Here is a 21,054-nt window from a genome sequence, read left to right as displayed (position 1 = left end):
GTATGGTTTACATTTTCGTCACGGTGTTGCTGTTGCAATTGTGCTGCACAGTTTTTGAGTCGTTATCGTCGAGGACAATCGGCTGCGCAGCGTATTGCATTTATTACTGGGTAGTGTAGCAGCTAGCGGTGAGCTATATTAGCTGTAGACAACAATGTTAATCGCTGCCAGCAGAAACAAGACTCCTCTCCTCCTCTCCTCCCGTTAACTCGTTTCGTCTCTGCGCTATTACAGCTGGCTGAGGTCTGGTAATGAAAGTAGTAAGGCCCGTTGTTTCGTTCATGTGTAACTAACGAGACTGAGTTAAATTTAGAGTGCAGGTGACATTGTGGACTGCCCAATTATCACTACTGTCTATAAATCTTTGCATAAACTAATGATTTCTTCCAGACTGGTTTTGCTCTGTAAGCACGCCCAACCATAACGGTAGCATGTAAGAACAAACCCAGGCCTCAAAACAAAAGCTGTATAACGTTGGATAATGTCAACACTGAGTGGATTTTGTATATAACACGACTGGATATAAACGAAAAACTCTTATTTCTATGTGTTCTCTGAGGAGCTTCAAGTGTTGTTGATTTTTACACATTTCCTGACTTAAAATTTAAACGCATAATCACTTGCAAAGAAATAAACACGTGGACAACTATCATTACATTCCTTTACTCACCAATGAAGTGATTTAAAAATCCTAAAAGGTGCAGTAGACATGTAAAATGAGTCCCACTGTCTGTATTATTAATATTAATTGGGCAAATCAGATGAAACTGTTTCACCTTTCCTATCTTCATTTTTAAAAAATAAAAAATCCAAGTTGACTTGATTGTGCTTGAATCAGGACTTGTTCAAATAAATATAGACTTAGTTGCCAGTATTTGGGTGCACCTAACTAAAACTAGGGCAGTCCAACATAACAGTGTTAAAGAAATAAATTCTACCTTCACGACGGTAGTGATATTCAGTCTCTGTTGAAAATGTTTGTGGTGCTGTTGAATTGTTATTTGAAACACCTCTCAGTGTATTGCCATACTACTAACAGTAGTTGAGTCAAAATCTCTCAAACAGTTTCAACAAAAACTCACTATTGTAACCTTAGTGAATGTGTAATTTATTGGCTTTAGTTTTGTGGTCTTAATGTACTGGCAACTAAATACATTTGTACAAATATTAAGATGTATGAGTTTTTAAAATGACTCTTTCCGAATGGGATGGATGCAGCTGATATTGGTGATTAATTAAGGCTTTTTAGGTAGATGTTTGATGTTCATCGTTTATTTATTACTGAATGTGGATGGTTCGGTGTATTTTCTCTCCCTGATTTACCCAGGTGCACAGAAAGACAAGTGAAATGGCAGTTTGCACGTCCTGAAAACTTTTGGCTTTGGCAGGCTATTGATTAAAGATTTCAGAGGTACCTATTTTCCTGCATTTAGCCCTCACCCAACTTGTTACTGTTCCTTTTAGCTTGTATACTAACAAATTCTATCTTCTATATTTGGACAGCCTTGTTACCTATGGATGTCATTATGGACCCAATGGAAAATGACAGCATCACAGATGATAATAATTTAGGTAAAACTGATTCTGTTGTCTATGACTCACTTAAATGGGCAGACTGTTGCTATAAATGAACATGAGAGAGACTTCGGTTCTGTTTCTGTTAATCCTGTTTGCTTCTGTCTTTCTGTAGAGGAACAGCAGGGCCAGTCAAAAGGGGCAGATACGGGTGTCAGGCCGACCCTGTCACAGGTTAAAAAGTCCTGGGGCTTCAGACGGACAACCATTGCTAGAAGGGAATTCATGGACGAAGTCGGTGAACTAAGCCACAGTCCTCCACTTGTACGGAGAGGCAGAGGTCGTCGAACCAACCAGACACCCCAGACCTCTACAGACACCCGTGCTACTCAAAAAGCTACTCGGCCAGCTCGGGCTGTTATAGATGACCTGGAGTGGTCTGCCCCATCCTCACCTGTATCAGAGGAGAGCAAGCCAGCCTCAGAAGCTTCCGCAGGAGCGAGCCTTGACCCCAGCTCGTGGCAGGATTTTGGGTCTGCCTTTCACACCGCCTTCTCACTGCTTGGGGGGAATGAGGACTTGTCACTGGAAATGCCAGATTCACTGGCAGCCCCAGACATTTTGGAAGCTACTGATGCCATTGAGGACCATCCTCCTCAGGCTACAGATGAATCTGAGGTGCCTGATAATATGGAATCTGCTGATGACATGGAGATTTCGCTGCCTGTTGCTCCTGATAATGTGGCAGGAGAGGAAATTGATGATGTAGTGTTGCTCTCCAGTCAAGAGGAGGACAGTGACGAAATGACTCTGTTACAGATTAAGGAGCAGCTGGCATCTAAAAGCAGGCAGGGAGACACGAGGGCTAGAGGGGGGAAAGGTGGAAGAGGAAAGGCCAGAGGAAGGGGTAGAGGCAGGGGAAGAGGTAGGGGAAAAGGCAGAGGAAGGGGCAGAGGCAGGGGAAGGGCAGTGCAGCTTGAGTCAGTCATGGCAGACGATGAGGACAATGATGAAGAGGTGATGCTCGTTAATCCAGCTGAACAGCAGCTGCAGCAGTTGCACGAGGACCAAAAAGTAAATGATCCAAACAGCCCTGTTGAAATAGACTCTGATATCACTCTGAGTCCTGCGCAACGATCAAGCTCAGACTGCATAATCATAGACACTGACTTAGACCAGATACCTGATGTAACTCCTGGCCAGTATGATGATGCACCAGAGGAGGAGGATAAGAATGTAGGAGTGTATTCAAGCATATTGGACACTGAAGGTTTTGACTCTAATGCTCTGTACTGCATCTGTCGACAAAAACACAATAAAAGGTACACACTCATTTCTGGTAACAGGATCTCTTGAGCTTAGGGGCTCTTTCGCATGTTTGCATACCTAAACCATCTGTCAGTTTCACTTCCTGCTCACTGCTGTTTGTTCACTGCTCCTAGGTTCATGATCTGCTGTGACAGTTGTCAAGAGTGGTTCCATGGCGACTGTGTCGGTATCCGTGAGACACAGGGCCGCAAGATGGAGAGGAAAGGACAAGAGTACATATGCCCCCCCTGCACTACAAAGAAGCAGAGCCAACTCCAATCTGAATCTCATACTCAGCCAGAGCCTGAGCTTAGCTTAGCCGAATGCTTGACACAAAACCCTACTGGTGAAGAAGGGGAGGGGCATGAGGAGCAGCAAGCCCTCAAGGTTAGAATTTCATTTGGACTGTCAGCGACGTCCAGATGGCTCACTGCCCTCGGGCACAACAAAATATAAATAGCTGTTCAACTTGTATGTGTCAGCTGTTAGTTTTTAGGTTGAGTATCTCTCATTCCTGTGTGACAGTAAACATTTAATTTATCATAACAGTATTATAGTTGCATTATTAGTAATTGACTGATTTGCGTGACAGAAGTCTGGTCTTTGGTTCTAAGATGATTTGAATTTGGTTTCAGGAGACTGTAGAGGTGGAGGAGGAGGAGGAGAAGGCTCCTGCGACGAGGCCAGAGACTGAACCTGAAGTGGAGATGGAGACGGATGACTCTCATCCCCTGTGCATTGGACCTGGATGCTCCAAACGAGCTTTACCGGACTCTGTTTACTGTGGTACTGACTGCATCCTTCAGCATGCTGCCGCCACTATGAAGACACTCTCTGGCACTAAGGTGCCGAAGTCCAGAGGACGGGCGCAGAGAAAAGCTGCCACTGCCAAACCCACTGCAAAGGTAAGCAATTATAACACGGACACCGAGAAATTGAGATAGATGTTGGAGGTTGTTTTTTTCATAGACCCTTCATGTGGGTTTACTACATTTTGTTTCTGATTTAATGTGAAACAACACTGTAAAATTCAAAAATATGAAGTATTTTTTATGCTTTAGCCATGCAAATATTTTTATCACAGGGTCAGAGGTCGGGTAGGACGTCTAAGAGGTTAGCAGGAAAAGCTGAGGAAGAAGTTGAAGAGGAGGAGATGAAGGAAGATGGTGGAAGGCAGAAAGAAGCTGCGTCTCCCTTAGCCTGCGACCCCACTCTCACAGGAGTTCAGGCCACTTCCATACCATCATCTAAGTTTTACACAGCGTGTATGTACCATTCACTACTCGTACACATCCAAATCATACAGCAGGTTAAACACAAGTGCCTCTTTTGGCAGTATAGATTTTCCTCCCTCTTTTGAATTATTGCACTACGTAACACAATCATTCACAACAAGCACGCACACACACATACGCTTACATACTCTTTCTGTGGGATGACTGATAAGTAGCAGGGGTCAGCAGTGGGTAAGTATTCACTTTTATAGTTCCTTTGTTAAATCTAAATGGCCGAAATGCTGTGCTGAAATAATCTTGACTCGTCAGGATTTCAGTATTCAACTGAACACCCTCATTTAAACCGGTCTCATGTAACTGGGAACCGCTAACTAGACAACACACAGCAACTATGTGTGGGGTAGGCAGGGTGCTTTACCGCATTTGGTATCCATGTTTTGAAACACCGCTCCAATGTTCACTTTGTCTGACTTTGCAAAGGTGTCTTGCAAACTCAAAGGCTCTCACTGAAAAATACACATACTGAATTGCAGAACATGACAATCACTCCCTGGATGATGAACACAAGTTGGAATAAGTTTTAGTTGGTTAAAAGGAAGGCTTAATACAACGTTGGCAACAGTCTTTTATTCAGGAAATGTGCCTTGTACTGTGAACTAGGCTGCCATTAAGTGTATCAAGAACACTTCAAGAGAAGTTTTCAGTCAAGGTTTAGAGTCTGTTTCTCACCGTAACCTGCAGTGCACATACCGTGCAAATTCTGTTGTTGCCTCTAAGTGTCTCCAAAAAGCTTTACATCAAATTTAACAACTCAAATGAGGTACTCAAAATTTTGAACCCTTTGACTCTCTTTGGCGATATGTAGATATGTATAGACCTTTTTTTTTTTTTTAACAAACTGCTATTTCAAAGGTCAATAATGAAGCTTCAAGCTCAGTTGGATTTTTCAAATATTATCCTCTTGCGGTCTAGGATCTGCACACTCCATTTTATTACATACTACATATCCACACTATGAGCTGCACACTTTCCACATGCCTGAAGGAGGTCTATGCCCCAAAGCTTGTATTTATTAAAATGGAGTGCACATATCCTAATGAAGCTATTCTTTTCTTAGTATTTAGGAAATTAATAATTATGTCAGGACTCAAACTAGTCACACAAGGTCTTTAACCTCAAATCAACCACAGCGCAAATAAGATGGTTGATTGATCTTTAGACAACATACATGTACGTCATACAACAAGAAAGGATTGCATTAACTTGTTTAAACTGTTATGACAGCTCAGTTCATTCAAGATGTGTTTTGTGGGTGTTGTGAGTAGGCCTCTCTCTTCTTTATAGTAAGAGCCATGGCACAGACAGGATGTCTTGCTCATAGACATCAAACCTTTCACAACTCCATGGTACCAGTGAATGCACTGGTTTTGTGAAGCCTGCTTAAAGATCTTGTAGTGTCAAATCACCTCAACTCTCCAAACCTCATGGTTTCCTCAATGATGGCTCATTTTTCTATGAGCGACCCCAATGTTCAAGCACCACGTCTGAAGGATTCAAGTACTTTATAAAAATAGAGTTCATTTTGAAATGGTTTCTTCCTACAAACAGCACAATTATTAGTATTCTGAAGCATCCATTAGGCAGTATCTTGTTTTTCTTTTTTTTTTTTGGCAGTTGCAGAAAACAAATCGCTGCACTTAATTCATGCAATACACTTCATAACACATACATACAACATAACAGTTTACAACTTTCCTTGCCCCCAGTGTCATGCTCAAACAACTTTCCATGTATCTCTGGGAAAACTTACTTTTTACTCACTTAAGTCTCTGGATGCTGTAACTTACAGCATCTTAGTGCCTTATCCACCAACACTCAACACACAAACACACTCTCTTGGACCATTCGTTGAAGACACACCAATATGAGGTTGGATAGGATCCTGAGTGAATAGGGACTGGACAGCTGGTATGAAGGTGGAGGAGTTGACTTCTTGCTGATTCAGAGGGGACTGGAGGATTCATCAGTGCAGATGCTAGAATGAGTTTCCACTTGGAGTCCACTGAACAGTGGGAGATTTGTTGTCACATTTCCATGAAGATGATTTTGAAGTGTCCGCTGGCCACCATCAGTATCAGGCTCCATTTGTCTGTGCCTCTGAGAAAAGTCTTCACCCTACTGCAAATGACGAAAACAACATCACTTACAGCTCACCATACTGTACATGCAAACAAACTGATCTGTGGGACTTCTTGGGTGGAGGATAGGCATTTTTTAGTATTCAAGTGCTGGTATAATTGGGTTAGGTCAAATAGTATGAATACACTCTTGTTCCTTACGTTGTGAACCCCCAACCCCCATGTTTTTGCTTGCATACTCAAATATACTAAATTTCTCTACATATTAATACAAACACACAGACAACATCAAACAACACCTCTGTTTTCTAAAAGTACCTTTGAGCACTGACCTGGAGTCAGTTTCCACATCCTTTTCCCCAACTTCTACAACTTTCATTTGTGAACAACAGAGCAACTTCAGTGATAATGTTTGTTCAGCGAACCAAATGGTCAGTATCATGCACCACACAGATTTCCTGCATTACTTATAAGTTCAAGTTAACACAAAGCAGAGGCTACACTTCTCCATCACTCACTTTAGTCAAGGAAGCTTTAAACCTAAACATATACAAATTGCCATATTTTCAAAACCTTGAGTAAATATTGTGAACATATCTGGAGTCTCCTAAAGACTTTTTAGGAGATAAATTGTTAGAGGCTCCTTCCCCTTCCCTTCAAAGAGAAGATAACTGCGTATTAAGTACGTCACATGTGAGGCGATGGTAGCAAAACAAGGCATATGGCAGTTGGGAGCCTGTCTCTTGAAGCAGGTGGCTGGGATTGGTTGGGCTCTTCCAGGTCTTATTCAACAGTTATCCAGCTAACTCCATAGTCTTGCTGTGTGAAACAGGCTCCTTATACACAAAAATGTGATCTAAACTTCAATTCTCGAAAGTCACATAAAAGTCACATAGTGTATTCTGATTAGCATGAAAAATACATCAATATAAGTGAAATTACCCTTAAAATCTTTAAGATTCCACACCAATACAATGGGGGTGAATTAAAGTTTGTTTGTGGTGCTCAAAGCATTGAAAATTACATTTGAAGCAACAATCTGTTACATAAATCCACAGACCTCCCTGTAAATGGTTTTCACTGGAACTATTTTCTAGTGAATAAATAGTTTCAAAGAAAACTGTTAACTTTTTATTGTTGTTACAAGATTCACTTCCTTCATATTGGTGTGGTGGCAGACATTTCGGAGAACATAAACTCGGCATATAAAAACGTGTGTTTAGATACCACTAAGCCTTTGAGTGAACTAACCCTTTAAACTTAGAGTTCTGAAACACCAGTTTCATTTTGCCTACATTGCCCACCTTTTGAAACATCTAAGTAGGCTCAAGAGTGAGAGAGATGATGTGTCCACAGCTCACAACCATTGTCTAACTGAAAAGATCTTCAGACCTTTATAAAGTCTTGATATATACTGATGGCAAAAATAAATCAAAAACTGAAATAAAATACAAACAACAGGAACAATAAATACATTTTTTCACAAACAATTTTAGCAGTAGTCAACCAGCAGTACATCAGAACCCTCCTTGATCACCTGTTGCAGACACCTCTTCTTGACACCTCATGGAGCCAATGAGCCTCTCGATGTGTTGCTGTGGGGTGCTGACACATTTCTGGAGAAGCTCCTGACTGAGCTGCTGGCTCTTGGCAGGCAGAGGTCATGTCTCCAGCTGTTGTGTTCCAGGGCATCTCACAAGTTCTTAATGGTGTTGAGGTCAGGAGGTAATACAAGCTGTGACAGCATCTGCACACCAGCAGTCTTCAGGGCAGGTGTGACCACTGCAGCAGAGTGTGGCCTGATGAACGGTGGCGATGATTTGCTGCACAGTTTCAGCTTAAGAGAAATCTATCATTTTTCATCAAAGAACACAACCAACAGCTATACTTTTCCAGAAAATATTTATTTTCCCATCAGTACATATAGTATACAACATCACCACATTACTTCTGAATGTCCTTCACTACTAGATGTTTAAACTGACTTTTATGTCACCTTAAACATCTAAGAATATGTTTAGAAAAATAACCTCTGACCTTTGAATCACATCTATCCAACAAAAGAAAGCCAGCATAACCTCAGAACACAAAACATTATCCGTATAAGGAAGATGATCTGCATGTGATGGATGGTCATTGGAATGGATGGATTAGAAATTGTTTTAAAGGCTCAAACTAGATGAGTTTTCATACAATCCATGGCATTTGAAGTCTGTACTAGATAGTTGTAATTTTGGCTCCTGCAATCCATAGACCAATAAGATTTTTGCTTTCTAATACTCAGTCTGCGGGTTGACGTTGCCCCTCATTAGTTTCCCTACCTGTGTTTTTTGACTTTTACTTGTAGTATTAGAAATGCAGAACTGACCAGAGATCAGGGCCGACAAATGGTTGCATTTTTGGGCCTATTTTTAGGCGGAGTAAAGGCATTTTATGAGCTGTCTTATATCAAATCACTCCTGTCATATCCAAAATTTAGGGGAGATCCAGTGGTGTCCTAACCTGTTAGGAATTGCTAGGAGATGGAAATCAGGCAGAGATTTTCTGTGAGAGGAGAGATGAACGTTTGATGATAAAATGCTTTTACTTGTACTAAAAATAGACCAAATATGCGTCACTGAGAATTTGTTGCCAGTTAGGATTGATTTCCTGCTCTGAGATGCTTGATGAATACAGCCCTAGATCACTAAGCATCAAAGAGGAACTTCACTGTTCAACAAATTTTCTGGAAAGGCAGTGCACTTCAACTGAAGCATTTATGCAATAGGCAGTTACCTTAACTTTTAATTTTTATTTTTATTTAATATTCTAGTAATTGCATATTGAAGGGATGTAGTGCTATAGAGTTCCTTTAGTTTAGCATCTACCTCGAAAGTGTGATGAATTACACCACAGGCAAAAGTGACGTTCTGCCATTCTCTGTTTGACCTGTCAGGTGTTCCAGTACATAAAATATATCAGGAAATGTGATTTTGGTATTATTGTCACAGACCTTTTTAAAAATAAATAAATGACATTGACAAATGACAAAAGACATTCAACTTTATGCCCTTAATCTTAAATATTATTCTTCAGTGCTTAGTCTAAAATTATAAAAATAAATATCTGTCACTGGTTTGTGATAATTTCTCCAGGATCCAAGGACATTCTAAATTCTTTGAAAGATTTCATGTTTCAAGTGTTATTTTGGTGAAACTCAGAGTGACTTTTCTTTTTTTTCTTCTTTTAGACTTGTTCCTACATAAATACACTTAAACTGACTGAACTATCAAACCCCATTGGCTGATAAAAAAGGCTATATCTTTTAAACTCTGAATCTGAAACTACAGTCAAGGGCAATCTACAAGTACATTTTGGTCTAAATGGTTTTAAATAAAAGGTGTCCGTACCATTGGGAAATGGTGCATACTACAAGAAGTGGCAACAATGAGGTGTCACACACATTAAATCTACCCATTACTCAAATTTATTGTTGTTTGGAGCACCCAGCATCTCATGGGCCCAGAAGGTCTCAATTTTACACACAAATACATCTGCTAAATATTTATAATTGCATCAGAAATGGCCATTAAATTGTTTTTAAAACTAAAAAGGACCCCAGACACAAAACAGAAAACCCAGTTCTTGAAAAATGCAGGATTCATTACACAATTTGTTGAGACGTTGGAGCCTTGAACAACTTTTATCAGTGTTGCCTAACTTTTGGGATCAACAACACACTAAACTTGATAGGTCCATGCACAATGTGCTGACTGGCAGGCCCACAGTCCATTTTTTCACTGAGGCCTCTATCAGGAAAATCTGTCCAAAACTTTTATCTCATTGATCCCCAACAGTTCATTGTCATTTACAAAACACAATCTGCTCCATGTTTATTGAGAAATGCAACACACTATATTCACATGAATAATTACAATGATAATGGTGCTTAAGAAATACTTTTTACTGTTTTTTACATTTATTCCTCCAAATAAAATTGGTATAGAAAAGATTACTCGGACCACATCAAAACCACAGATAACTAAAACTGATCTAATTTATTGAAGGGTGTATGACAGCCACTAATTTTGACCGGTTTATACGTGAGAAAATGAAGTTCGATCCTTCTCTTTTGATCTAAACTGCAACTGGGAGTTGCTGTTGCAAAGAGCGACTTCTCCTTTCATTGTTTTCCTCCTTTGCCTTTAGTTTAAGTCTCATTGCTTGTTGACAGGATCACTGTCACACTTGAGTCTTGTTTTGCGACACACAACAAAAGCACACAATGAAACCCAACATGTTTGGACTGGTCTGGACTCATTGGAAAGGACAATGTTTACAGTCTTGACCCAGTCCTCCCACTATGTAAAATCAACTATGAACTTATGAAGTAGTGTCACCCAAAATTACATATTCCCTTTATGGTCCCTGCTACTTAGGGGACAAGTAGCAGTAGCAGTGATGGCTTTTAAAACAATCAAATTTCATAGATGCATGCATGTGGATTTTTATATGGGTGTGACGGGGTTTAGTGATGGCATGATGAAATGTATTAGACAAAATGTCAAGGAGCGCTAACTTGACACTATTAGACAAGCTCTAAGTGAAGCTGTCATTGAGAGTTTTTCTCGAACCAATGTCAGACATTTCACCCCAACACCACTGAAGATGTCACAGAATAAGCACAAATCTAGTCTTTAAGTACAACTTGCAAATGACTTTAAAGGTTTGTTGTAAAGTCCTGTTAGGGTTCACTGAGATAACATCTACCCATACACAAACATTTGTCATCATTATGTTACATCATATAAGATGTCAATATTATTGAGACCTTAAATATTACTTTTTGATACCATTAGTCAGAAGTTTAGTAGTTTTGCTTGGCATTTACACAAAATGTGTCATTGAATTTAATTTCGCAAAATTATGTCTTTGTCTTCCTTCCAAGATTTTGCACTTTGACTGTCGAGTTTTGCTTGGATGCAGTGTGACCACATGGTGTTATATAACTGGCATGTGATCTTTGTTGATTTGTTTCAGTGATACAGCAGTAAAATGTCAGGCTGGGATAGTAACTAACTTATTTCACCTTGGTTCAGTGCACAAGTATTGGCATGTGTAATGTAATGAGAATTGCCTGAGAAATAAGTTGAGAAAGAGTCTTAAGTCTGAGCAAAACAGGCATTTACTAACAGTGGAGTCAGCCAGTAATGTCAGGTTTTAACCGCCAAAATTCAGTTTCTCTTGATCTCCATTGTAGCTCTTTGTTATTTAACCTCATCTTTAACCACATTGCTGCTGTTTCTCCATCACACGATCACAAACCTTGTATTTGCACCACTTTCAATTTTAATACTTCCTTATCTCAAGCATTTAATTGTAAAACATGAGCACCCTCTGCTGGACAAATGAATAATACAATACACTACTGACATTCCCAGTATATCACAGTTTGTGAGAGATGCCTTTTCTGTATTTTGAAATTTGTCCCCTGTGCAACTTCCCAACACTGGTGTAAAATAGTACAGATTATATAACCTCAGATATGTCTCTCTCCAGCCTCCTAGTAATGCAGTTTTATGACATGTTTTGTTGAATTATCGAGGAGTCAACACACAACTATATGACAAAAAAGCTACTACATCAATGTTGTGCCATGTTTGAAACATTTTCTTGTTTTTCTGATATTATTTGTGCTTTGGGAGTACACAAACTCACTCAATACATCACTTATCAGTGATATATGGCATAAATACATACAGTTCATATTCCCTCTCAAAACCTCATGTGAATGTGTCTCTAAACACCAGCCAAGGATGTACCAACTATTCAGCCTGACTGATAATCATCAGTCTTTTAGTGCAGCAGCTTGACATACACAAAGCCTATGAGTGAGAACTACTATCATGTGGTGTTTTGTTTATTCTTTCAGTCAATTGCCCCTGAGGCCAAATTCCCTCTAAACCACAGGACACAATATGTTTTGGTACTCATGATGTCATGAAGGTACTAATCATGGCTTCCCCTTTAAGAGTGAGTCGGAGACTAACCACACTGGTCTTGCCTTTGTGCCTGTCTTTCAGCTAGCCCTTTTGTGACTTGTGTTCTGCATTTAAAGCAAAGGAAGAGAGGCACAAGAATGAACAAACTGAAAAACCTCTGTAATTTTATAAAGTTAGGAATTCTGACGTGGTTACCCAGAGACACATTTTTAAAAAGTCTTTTACAGTGACATTTAGACTTGTGTGAAACAGTAATATGGGGAAAAAAATCACTGAGTTGTTAAAGGAATAGCTTGACATTTTGGGAAATACTCTCACTCACTTTCTTGCTGGGAGTTAGATGAGAAGATCTATACCGCTGTCATATCTGTCCTTTAATATCAGTATAAGACAACTACAGCCAGCAGCCAATGAGCTTAGCACTTCAGGAAATCACTGCTATTGGCCAAGAAATAGCCTGGCACATGTATTTCCCAAAATGTCGAACTATCGCTTTAAGAACAAACAGTAGTTCAATTCAAGAGACACAGTCATATGCCTTGGAGGGTGATGTGCCTTTAGATTTTCATCCTGAGTTCATGAGGTTTGAATCACGTGATGGTCTTACATTTGAAATAAAACCCTGCAGACTGTTGGCCATCTTTGGCACATGACTCGAGATACTTGAGAGGAGCTTCCCTCCTCGCCTTGGAACGAGGATATTTTATGAAGATTGAATATCTATGCAGATTGTTTTTTAGAGAGGATTTTTTCTAAATGTTACAGCCATTGGTTAACTCTTGTACCTGATTGTTTTCATCGGATGCAAAAGGTCACATACACGCAAAAGTCATGTTTTATGTTAACAGCTGACTTTGGATTAATCAGGGTTGGAATTTAAACTAATCTGAAAGCATGTTAGATGTTTTAGCACATTTAATAAGCTTCATCTTGCAAATTAATAACTAACATTTGCCCTAAGTTCCAGCACTTTTTCTTTTACATTTAAAAGACATCTCCAGCACATTTCATCTGATCATGTAATCATATGTTCATACACTGAAGCAACTGTGTATAGAAGTAATGTGAGAGGCGTGGCAGCATTGTGGTCCTCAGTGTACCATCTGTTGAAATGCCTTAAGCAAAAGACTTTGCTCCCGCTGGTCCAGCAGAGATGCTCATTGTCCTGCAGTACAAACGAGACAACATTGTTTTACAGTATACAGTAACACTTCATTTAATTTTTAGTCACATAACTAATATGTTCATAATGATTAATTGAACTAACCTATTAAGGTTACAACATCCTTAAAACCAAAATTAATTACAGACAGTGAAATATTATACACAGTAATCCATTTGTAAACATATTTTGTATATTATCTTGCTTTTCCAAGGAAAATATATACAGCATGGTATGTCTGTTGCCATTACATACCACATACAGTTAGCAGGCTGTGTTCATATAGTCTTTCCAGTTGTGTTTTCATTTGCTCTTTCTTGCAACACATCCCAACCATTTGAGATAGAGCCAAGAAACATTAAACTGAATGCTTGATGAGCTGTTAAGATAAAGTAATTGACATCTGAGTTCAGTTATGATGTGAGCTGGGTTATGTCAACAGTCGTTATTCTATGACAGTTTGTTCAGTGATTATGAAGTGCATACATATGTCGAGTGGAAGTATAGATCCATGTCTGCCACAACTTTGGTTTGTGCAAATTAAATCTGCTGAGGGAGATATTAAGTTTGGCTTTGTCATGTGAAGGGTGGCATATAAAAAGGTGATATTACAGATCAAAGAAACCTAAATGCAGTCCTTTGATTTGTTAGCACCTACACTCATTACAAGGACATTCCTATTGGTGAATTTCAGAAAACAAGTTGAAGTAGTGAGATGTTATCAGTTATTACAGTTATTATTATCATCACTGGCATCAGAGAAAAGGACCACAGGGCCATATTCTCAAAGCTTCCCAGTGGTGACGTTGTGAAGATTTTTTGAATTAAAAAGATGAAGATACCCTGTGCACAGCAGTGCCTCTCTCCTGGGTGCCAGCTGATGCAAGGCAAATTACAGAAAGTCAAAGAAATATTTCAGCGCACACCAGGATAGCAGGATACACTATTTTATTAGGGGATTACATTAAAAAAGGAGCGAACTGCACGTTTCACACATTGCTTCATCAGATTTACTCTGTGATTTTTTTTTTGAGTTATTTTGGTTTTAAGAATTTCCCTCTAGAATAAATGCCAGTACAAAAAAGGTTCTGTGTTTATTAAGTATCATAGCCCATAAGACTGCTTGTAAGGTTAACAGTTGTTTAGCGCAGAGAGGACTTCCATGGAGCTCAGGGGTCAGATGCATAAAACTCTGTGTAGATTCATGACTAAAACTGTACACGCACAAAGAGAGAAATATGCCTATGCATTCTTTTCCTCAGATTTATAAAAGCCATGCGTATGCATAGTTCTGATTTATGAATCTCAGCCATTGAGGAACTGGGCACATGTGCATGAGCCTCATTTCGACTCCCACAATTAGCCATAAATTGATGAAGACACCCTGAACCAGCCGTTTTCGTATCAGTTTGCTGCCTGCTCCACCAGTCTATACAGCTGTCAATGAAACAAATGGGAAAGAAGAAGTGCCGTTTCACAGTGTTGCAACGGCAAAGTTCTCTAACAGCAGAATGGCTGTAATTATGCATGACCATTATGCACAGCTGTGTGGTTCTTTATACTGTCCATATCATTAATTCATCAAATGGACCGTAAACCATCGTCTGCAGTTATATCTCAGAAATGTAATCAATGATAAGTTTGTAGCGGTCATATCTAAACCGAGTTTACAAGGTGTGACACAACTAAGGATAAAAAAAGAATATATACAGCTAATTAAAATGCTGACTCCTGTGTAAATTAAAAGAATGATAAAATTAATCACAAAAGTTATTAATGTTATGTTTATAAAAGTGCCTTTGATCGGCATCAAATCTCTGTGTAAACGCAAAAAAAACAAAGAATAGCACAATCAGTGCAGCTGGTTATCAACATAAACAATGTCTTACTAAAAGATTTCATCTCTCAGCTTATATTTCATCTCCACCTCATCACAACACCCACAGATCGCATTGGAAAAACGTGTACACCTGGTCTAAAGAATGCATGACATTCTCACTGCACATTCTGTGTTTATAAATACCAGTTGATAAATGGCGTATACATAGTTTTTGTGCATAGACGTCGTTTAAGCATCTGGATCCAGGACTGTCTCATGCAGGGGAGAAAGTGGCCACCTGAAGTGTAAGAAAGTGGAGAAACACAGCTTGAATAACAGGAAATTAGCACAGAAGGGCTGTAACTAACAGTTAGCCAGCCAACAAAAAATCAGTAATGTGTGAATATCGGATACAGTAGAGTCCACCTTAAAGTTCAGATATTTTTATATATTTTTGTCAAATTGGTCGGGTTGCTAAATATTTATTTTATGTGTGTGTGCTGAGATTTTCCTCACATGACCAATGACAAGATCTAAAAGAGCATCATACCTTGCAACCACACCTCTGCACTGAAATCTTCTTGTCTCTCTCTTTGACTTCCCCAAATTAACTCTTTTCTTAGGCTAAGCTAAGAGCAGTAAGAGTATTTAGTATGAATAGTATTTGTAGGATATTGGTAAATACTGTTTCTGCTTTCCTAGCTTTAATATGTTTTTTGCTGACTATTTGTCACACCTGCCTACGCACACATACACACAAAATAGTGTAATCATACACAAATAAAAGATTATTCATTTTTTACACATTAGATGCAGAAAGTTACTCACTTGCATATTGTTTGTTCCTTCCCTCCTCCCTTTATTCATTAGATTATTTACTCATTTTTTTCATTATTTCTCATTTGGTCTACCTTCCTGTCAGTGGCCAAAAGCAGAAAGTGTTGGTAGGTTAAAACTATTGGCTCTGGTTAATATCCTGGCAGACAAGTTCTGTACAGTCTGTAGTCAAGCAATAGATTTTTTGTTAAGACAAGTAAAGAAGCTGATGCAATAATCAAGGTGCGAGAGGATAAAAGCATGTAAAATGGTCTTTGTGTCTTTAAAACTTAAACTGTTGGACTAATCCATGGCGAATTTTGGTCTAAGTGCAGCCTAATTTATACACACAAGCAACTCAACACTGAAGACAAATAACATTAAATATATAACAATGTATGCTAGCATTAACAGGGTGAAATTTGGTGGTTTTCCCCTTTAAATGGATGTTCTGCATGACCTGTTGATTGGTCAAGGAGGACTTGAAAGGCGTCACCCACAGAGCTGTTGTATTCTCTTAACATGATGCATTACGTACAATTTGTACATTGGACTTTCTTCTATTTCACATGATCTGTTTCTATTTTGAATGATATGTAGTTTTTTCATAATGGTATCATGTAGATTATTAAGTCTTTGTTGTTGTTGTCTACCAATATGTAGCAGCAGAAATCTATTTTTCTGAGGTTAATATTTTTTCCTGGTTAAAATGGTGCCCAGAGGTACTGCACCAGAAATAACAGGATTATCTGTGTGTCTCACTTAGAGTTAAACATTAGCTGGAAACATTGTTTATCATGAGCTGGTAGTTTTTGATCAGCTGTTAATTTACATTGAAAACGTCTGTGACGATTTCAAGTAGTAGGAAGTCAATGAATCATCTTCTTGGCTTTGATTTGCCTCTTGTGTATATCTTATCTTCCCTGAAACACATAGTAGATCACATTTATCAATGTTTTTTTAATAGGTGTGTGATCTTCCTGATAAAAATACCAATGATCAACTATTACCATTTTTCAAACCTTCGGGAGCATGTGCATGTGTGGATACTAATTATCATGACTTAACATATTGGCACTGCCTAAGTAATCCCAGAGTAAACACTCATCATTAATATCCTTCAAAATGGCACCAAAGAATAACAAAGATTCTTACAATTGTACAACAGAAAAATGCCTACAGAGTATGAAAGGATATTATGGAGGAGGTGAATGTGACTTGTTACAGAAAACTGTGCAAGAAGTTAAACAAAAAGTGTTGTTTTAAAAGTGGAGGAGACCAGGGGAACAACTGCTGCTCCCCCAAAGCACATATCTGTGCCATCACTGTGGATGTGTTGCTCTTGGCCATTATTCGATAGGGGACAGTGATGTTATATGAAATTGTTCTCTGAGTGATGGGCTAACAAGAACAGATCTTGTCAGAGTGACTGTCCTCCGACTTCTACCTTCCTTATGAAGATTTTAAGACATTAAGGCATTTTAGTCATTTTAAGTCAGTCATTCATTAATGATTCATAAAGTATCTACAATAAATTACATTAATTTATAGGCAGGTTTACATAAACCTCCATTGTTATCAATAAAAGTGACATGAAAGATGCTACAAAGCTTATATGAAGCTTAATGAAGTCGATATTATAGATGAACTCCAGCATTGAAACATAGCCTAAGAGTTGTCTTAAAGGTATACTACGCAGGATTTGTTGGTTGGTGTTTGTAAACACACAGCATTCAAAGTTGACCCCTCCTCGCTGGCTCAGAGAGAGAGAGAGAGAGAGACAGTAGCAGTGGTTGAGCGAGCTAGAGTGAAAGAAGAGAGGGAGCGGGACTGGAGAGAACAAAGCTGCGAATCAGAGAAATAAAATGTTACTTTCTGATTGTTTCATGGCGGTTACGTCCTAAAGCACAAATAAACACACCCACCCCTCCGCACACCTCTGCCCAATCCTGTGGGAAGGTACCACATTACTGGATTTTGTGTGAATGCAGAGCTTCAACCTGTCCGATGTGGCCTCTCTGCTCTGCATGTGTGTAGCTCAGCCCTGCCCTCGGTCAAGCAGACACACAGACCTGCAGCTCTTTATACATCTATAACAGAGACAGAGAGCGGAGCAGAAGAGAGAGATGGAGACAGCGATGTTACCTTGTCGCTACACTACAAGCCCTGACCTCACACCCTGTGCACTGTTATTGGCTGGGGGCTACACACCCATTAACAAAAGGTTGACGCTCAGAAATATCCCAAACACAGCAAATAATAAGAAAATACAGGCAGAGGGCAGAGTCACTGCAGATAAATACACCACTACAAACTTCTAGTGGGTCATAAGCGATGATTGAGAAGGGATTATTTTTGTTTGAGTCTATGCATTGTTGTTTTTTTTTTTTTTTAGGAAAATCCTACATGGTATACCTTTAACTTCAGCTTAGTTGTTTTTAAAACGGCACAAAAGTTAACTTTATAAATTAAGATGTAATACAGAATGAGGGTAAAGAGCTTTCAAAGATTTCTTCTATGCAAGTAATCCAGACATTTTTTGTAAATTACAGCAAATAACAGAGAAATGTCAATAACTTATTTTCTTGTACAAAACAAAAGCAAACAAAAGAAAAAACTTGAAATGTTCATAAACTGAGATGATCCAAACTCCTCCTAATATGGAACACTGTTTCCTCAAAGAACAACACTGAGAAACTTTGGAAACATTGGGCCTCATTCACAAATATTACTTCTTACTTTGCGCATAAATTATGTGTGCATGCAATATTACTGTCTGATTCATGACACGTGCACACTGGCCAATTTTGTTCTTACTGTGTGTATGTTAGTGAATCAGAATCATTCTAAATTGACAGGCGTGTGCCCGCTATTGGTAATTAGCATTCTACCACGCCACCATTTCTCAATATAAAGAAAGCTCTGTTGAGAGAGCTGTCACTCACTGCAAAGAAGGCAGTGATGGTAAAAATGTAAAAAAAAAAAACAAAAAAAAAAAACCCCAACTTACCTCCTGGTGAAATGCAAACAATAGTTTCAGAAGTAGAAAGGCCGGTTTGGTTGCCCCATTGTGAATCCTGTATACAGTCTGCATACCTGTTGCACCAATACCATGCAGTACATCTGTAACAAAATAAAAAGCTGATAAATGTGTAGATCTGTGGAATTAATACAAATGCATCCCTACTGCTGCGACAGGTGCGCATCATGTCACGGGCATGCGAAAGCAGAGTGCCCCTCCCTGTGCCACTGCTGAACTGTCAGGCTGTGAGGAACACTGAACAGGCTGCTGGTTAACCAGCTGCATATATCACGGCCAAATCTGATGGGTGAAATTAATTGGTGTCACTTTGGGATATGGATAGTCGGATATATAAGCTATTGTCATCTGAAAGTGGGAACAGGATAATTTTAATATATTATAAGTTCATTACATTCATGATGATTTATGGATTGAAATGGCTTAGCTTTTAATTTTATAATTAATAAATTAATTGTGTATTATTAGCAATTTCACACTTTTAAATTTTGTATATTTAGGCCCACCATTTTTTAAATAATTGTGGTTCAAATATACTGTTTACATTAAATAAATATTGACTATAATGTTTTGTAAGATCGTGGGATGTTTATGATCTGTGCGTATGCATGGTTTAAGGTAGTTCTAAATTTGTTCGGTGAGTAAGAACAAATTCAGGTAAGAACATATTGATGAGTCCTGGATTTGTGCTTAAACATTTATGCGCATTGTTTAAGCACAGATGTGTGCATATGCACTGTTTGTGAATGAGGTCCAATGTCTTTAATCCAGTAGATTAACCTAAATGTATTACTAGGACACAGTATCACTATGAATATATATAATGAAATATCTTAATATGTAAACAGACTGACTACAGGCACTTGGCCAAATTTACTTAGTTTTTGTAAATATATATTATAATTCTTTGAATTATTAATAAAAGTATAGGAACACACCAGTATTAATAATGTTTATTAAATTGTTTTGTGTTGCAGCATCATTACAAGCACATTATATATATATATATATATATATATATATATATATACACACACACACACACACACATACTCTTGCGCCATCTTAATAATTTTGCAATCATGAAATTACCATGCCTTAAGGCCCAATCTGTAATTTTGTGACTGCATCAATTACAGGTTTATTCGCATTTACTGTATGTTTGCAGAGTTTGACCTGTAGATCTAGGCTTAGTCCCTTTCCTTACAGGTGGGGGTAAAGCAGATTTGTTTTTTTAAAGCTTGAGTGCAGGACTTTTGTCTCCCCCTTCTGGCAGTGAGAGTAAAGATGGGCACTCAGCTGTGATTGCCTAACAAAGGCAAGCAGCACGCTTCATGCACACTTCAAATGACAGGCACACAGAGAGGGCTGGTAAAAATAGATATGTTTTGACCATCCACTGGCTCAAAAACATATTTTTTGATGGTCCACCAGGATTTATCCCAGTATGCCCAATGGCCAGTACAGTACATACTTGCCGTAACCTACTGTTGCTGATGTAAAAAGGTGGAAAAGTAGTTTTGAGCGTCACACAGCCCCTGCGAAATGATTTGTGTCACTATCAGAATTTGATCCATTCGGCCCTATAACCTTTGGAAAGTCTAGAAGAGCCACATGATTAACAGTCAAACGCCCCTGACATGAGATTTAAAAACTATATATACTGTGAAATACAGAGAGATTTATCTGGCAGTGATAGGCTTAATCAGCATTGTGTGAACTCATTTGGGAAGGGCTTGAATGTAGCAGACATTCATTTATATGTAAAATTTCTGCACTGCAGGTTTAAGGATTGCAGATTTGACCAATACTCAGCTTTGTTTTATTTGTTTTTTAACTTGTATTTGTATATGCTGTGACATTTTGGTTTTGGTTTGGTTTATGGTTTATGGTAAAGAGATTATACATATATATATATATGTGTGTGTGTGTGTGTATATATGTATATATATGTATATATATGTATATATATATATATATATATATATATATATATATATATATATATATATATATATATATATATATATATATATGTAT

The 21,054-nt window shown here is 38.5% G+C and overlaps 1 protein-coding gene across 1 annotated transcript in view; it reads left to right on the top strand.

The window, feature by feature from the left end:
• Nucleotides 1–21,054, top strand: part of LOC137184759 (uncharacterized) — a 34,862-nt gene that overhangs the window by 100 nt on the left and 13,708 nt on the right. Inside the window, exons 2-7 of the mRNA XM_067592735.1 lie at nt 1,328–1,411; nt 1,504–1,572; nt 1,691–2,837; nt 2,958–3,210; nt 3,459–3,728; nt 3,908–4,088. Of these exons, the coding sequence (XP_067448836.1) occupies nt 1,515–1,572; nt 1,691–2,837; nt 2,958–3,210; nt 3,459–3,728; nt 3,908–4,088 (1,909 nt within the window). The 5' untranslated portion in view covers nt 1,328–1,411; nt 1,504–1,514. The remainder of the gene's footprint in view (nt 1–1,327; nt 1,412–1,503; nt 1,573–1,690; nt 2,838–2,957; nt 3,211–3,458; nt 3,729–3,907; nt 4,089–21,054) is intronic.

Source organism: Thunnus thynnus, chromosome 6 (genome assembly GCF_963924715.1).
Source record: "Thunnus thynnus chromosome 6, fThuThy2.1, whole genome shotgun sequence".
In the NCBI taxonomy this organism is placed as follows: domain Eukaryota; kingdom Metazoa; phylum Chordata; class Actinopteri; order Scombriformes; family Scombridae; genus Thunnus; species Thunnus thynnus.
This window is presented reverse-complemented; position numbering and strand designations above follow the sequence as displayed.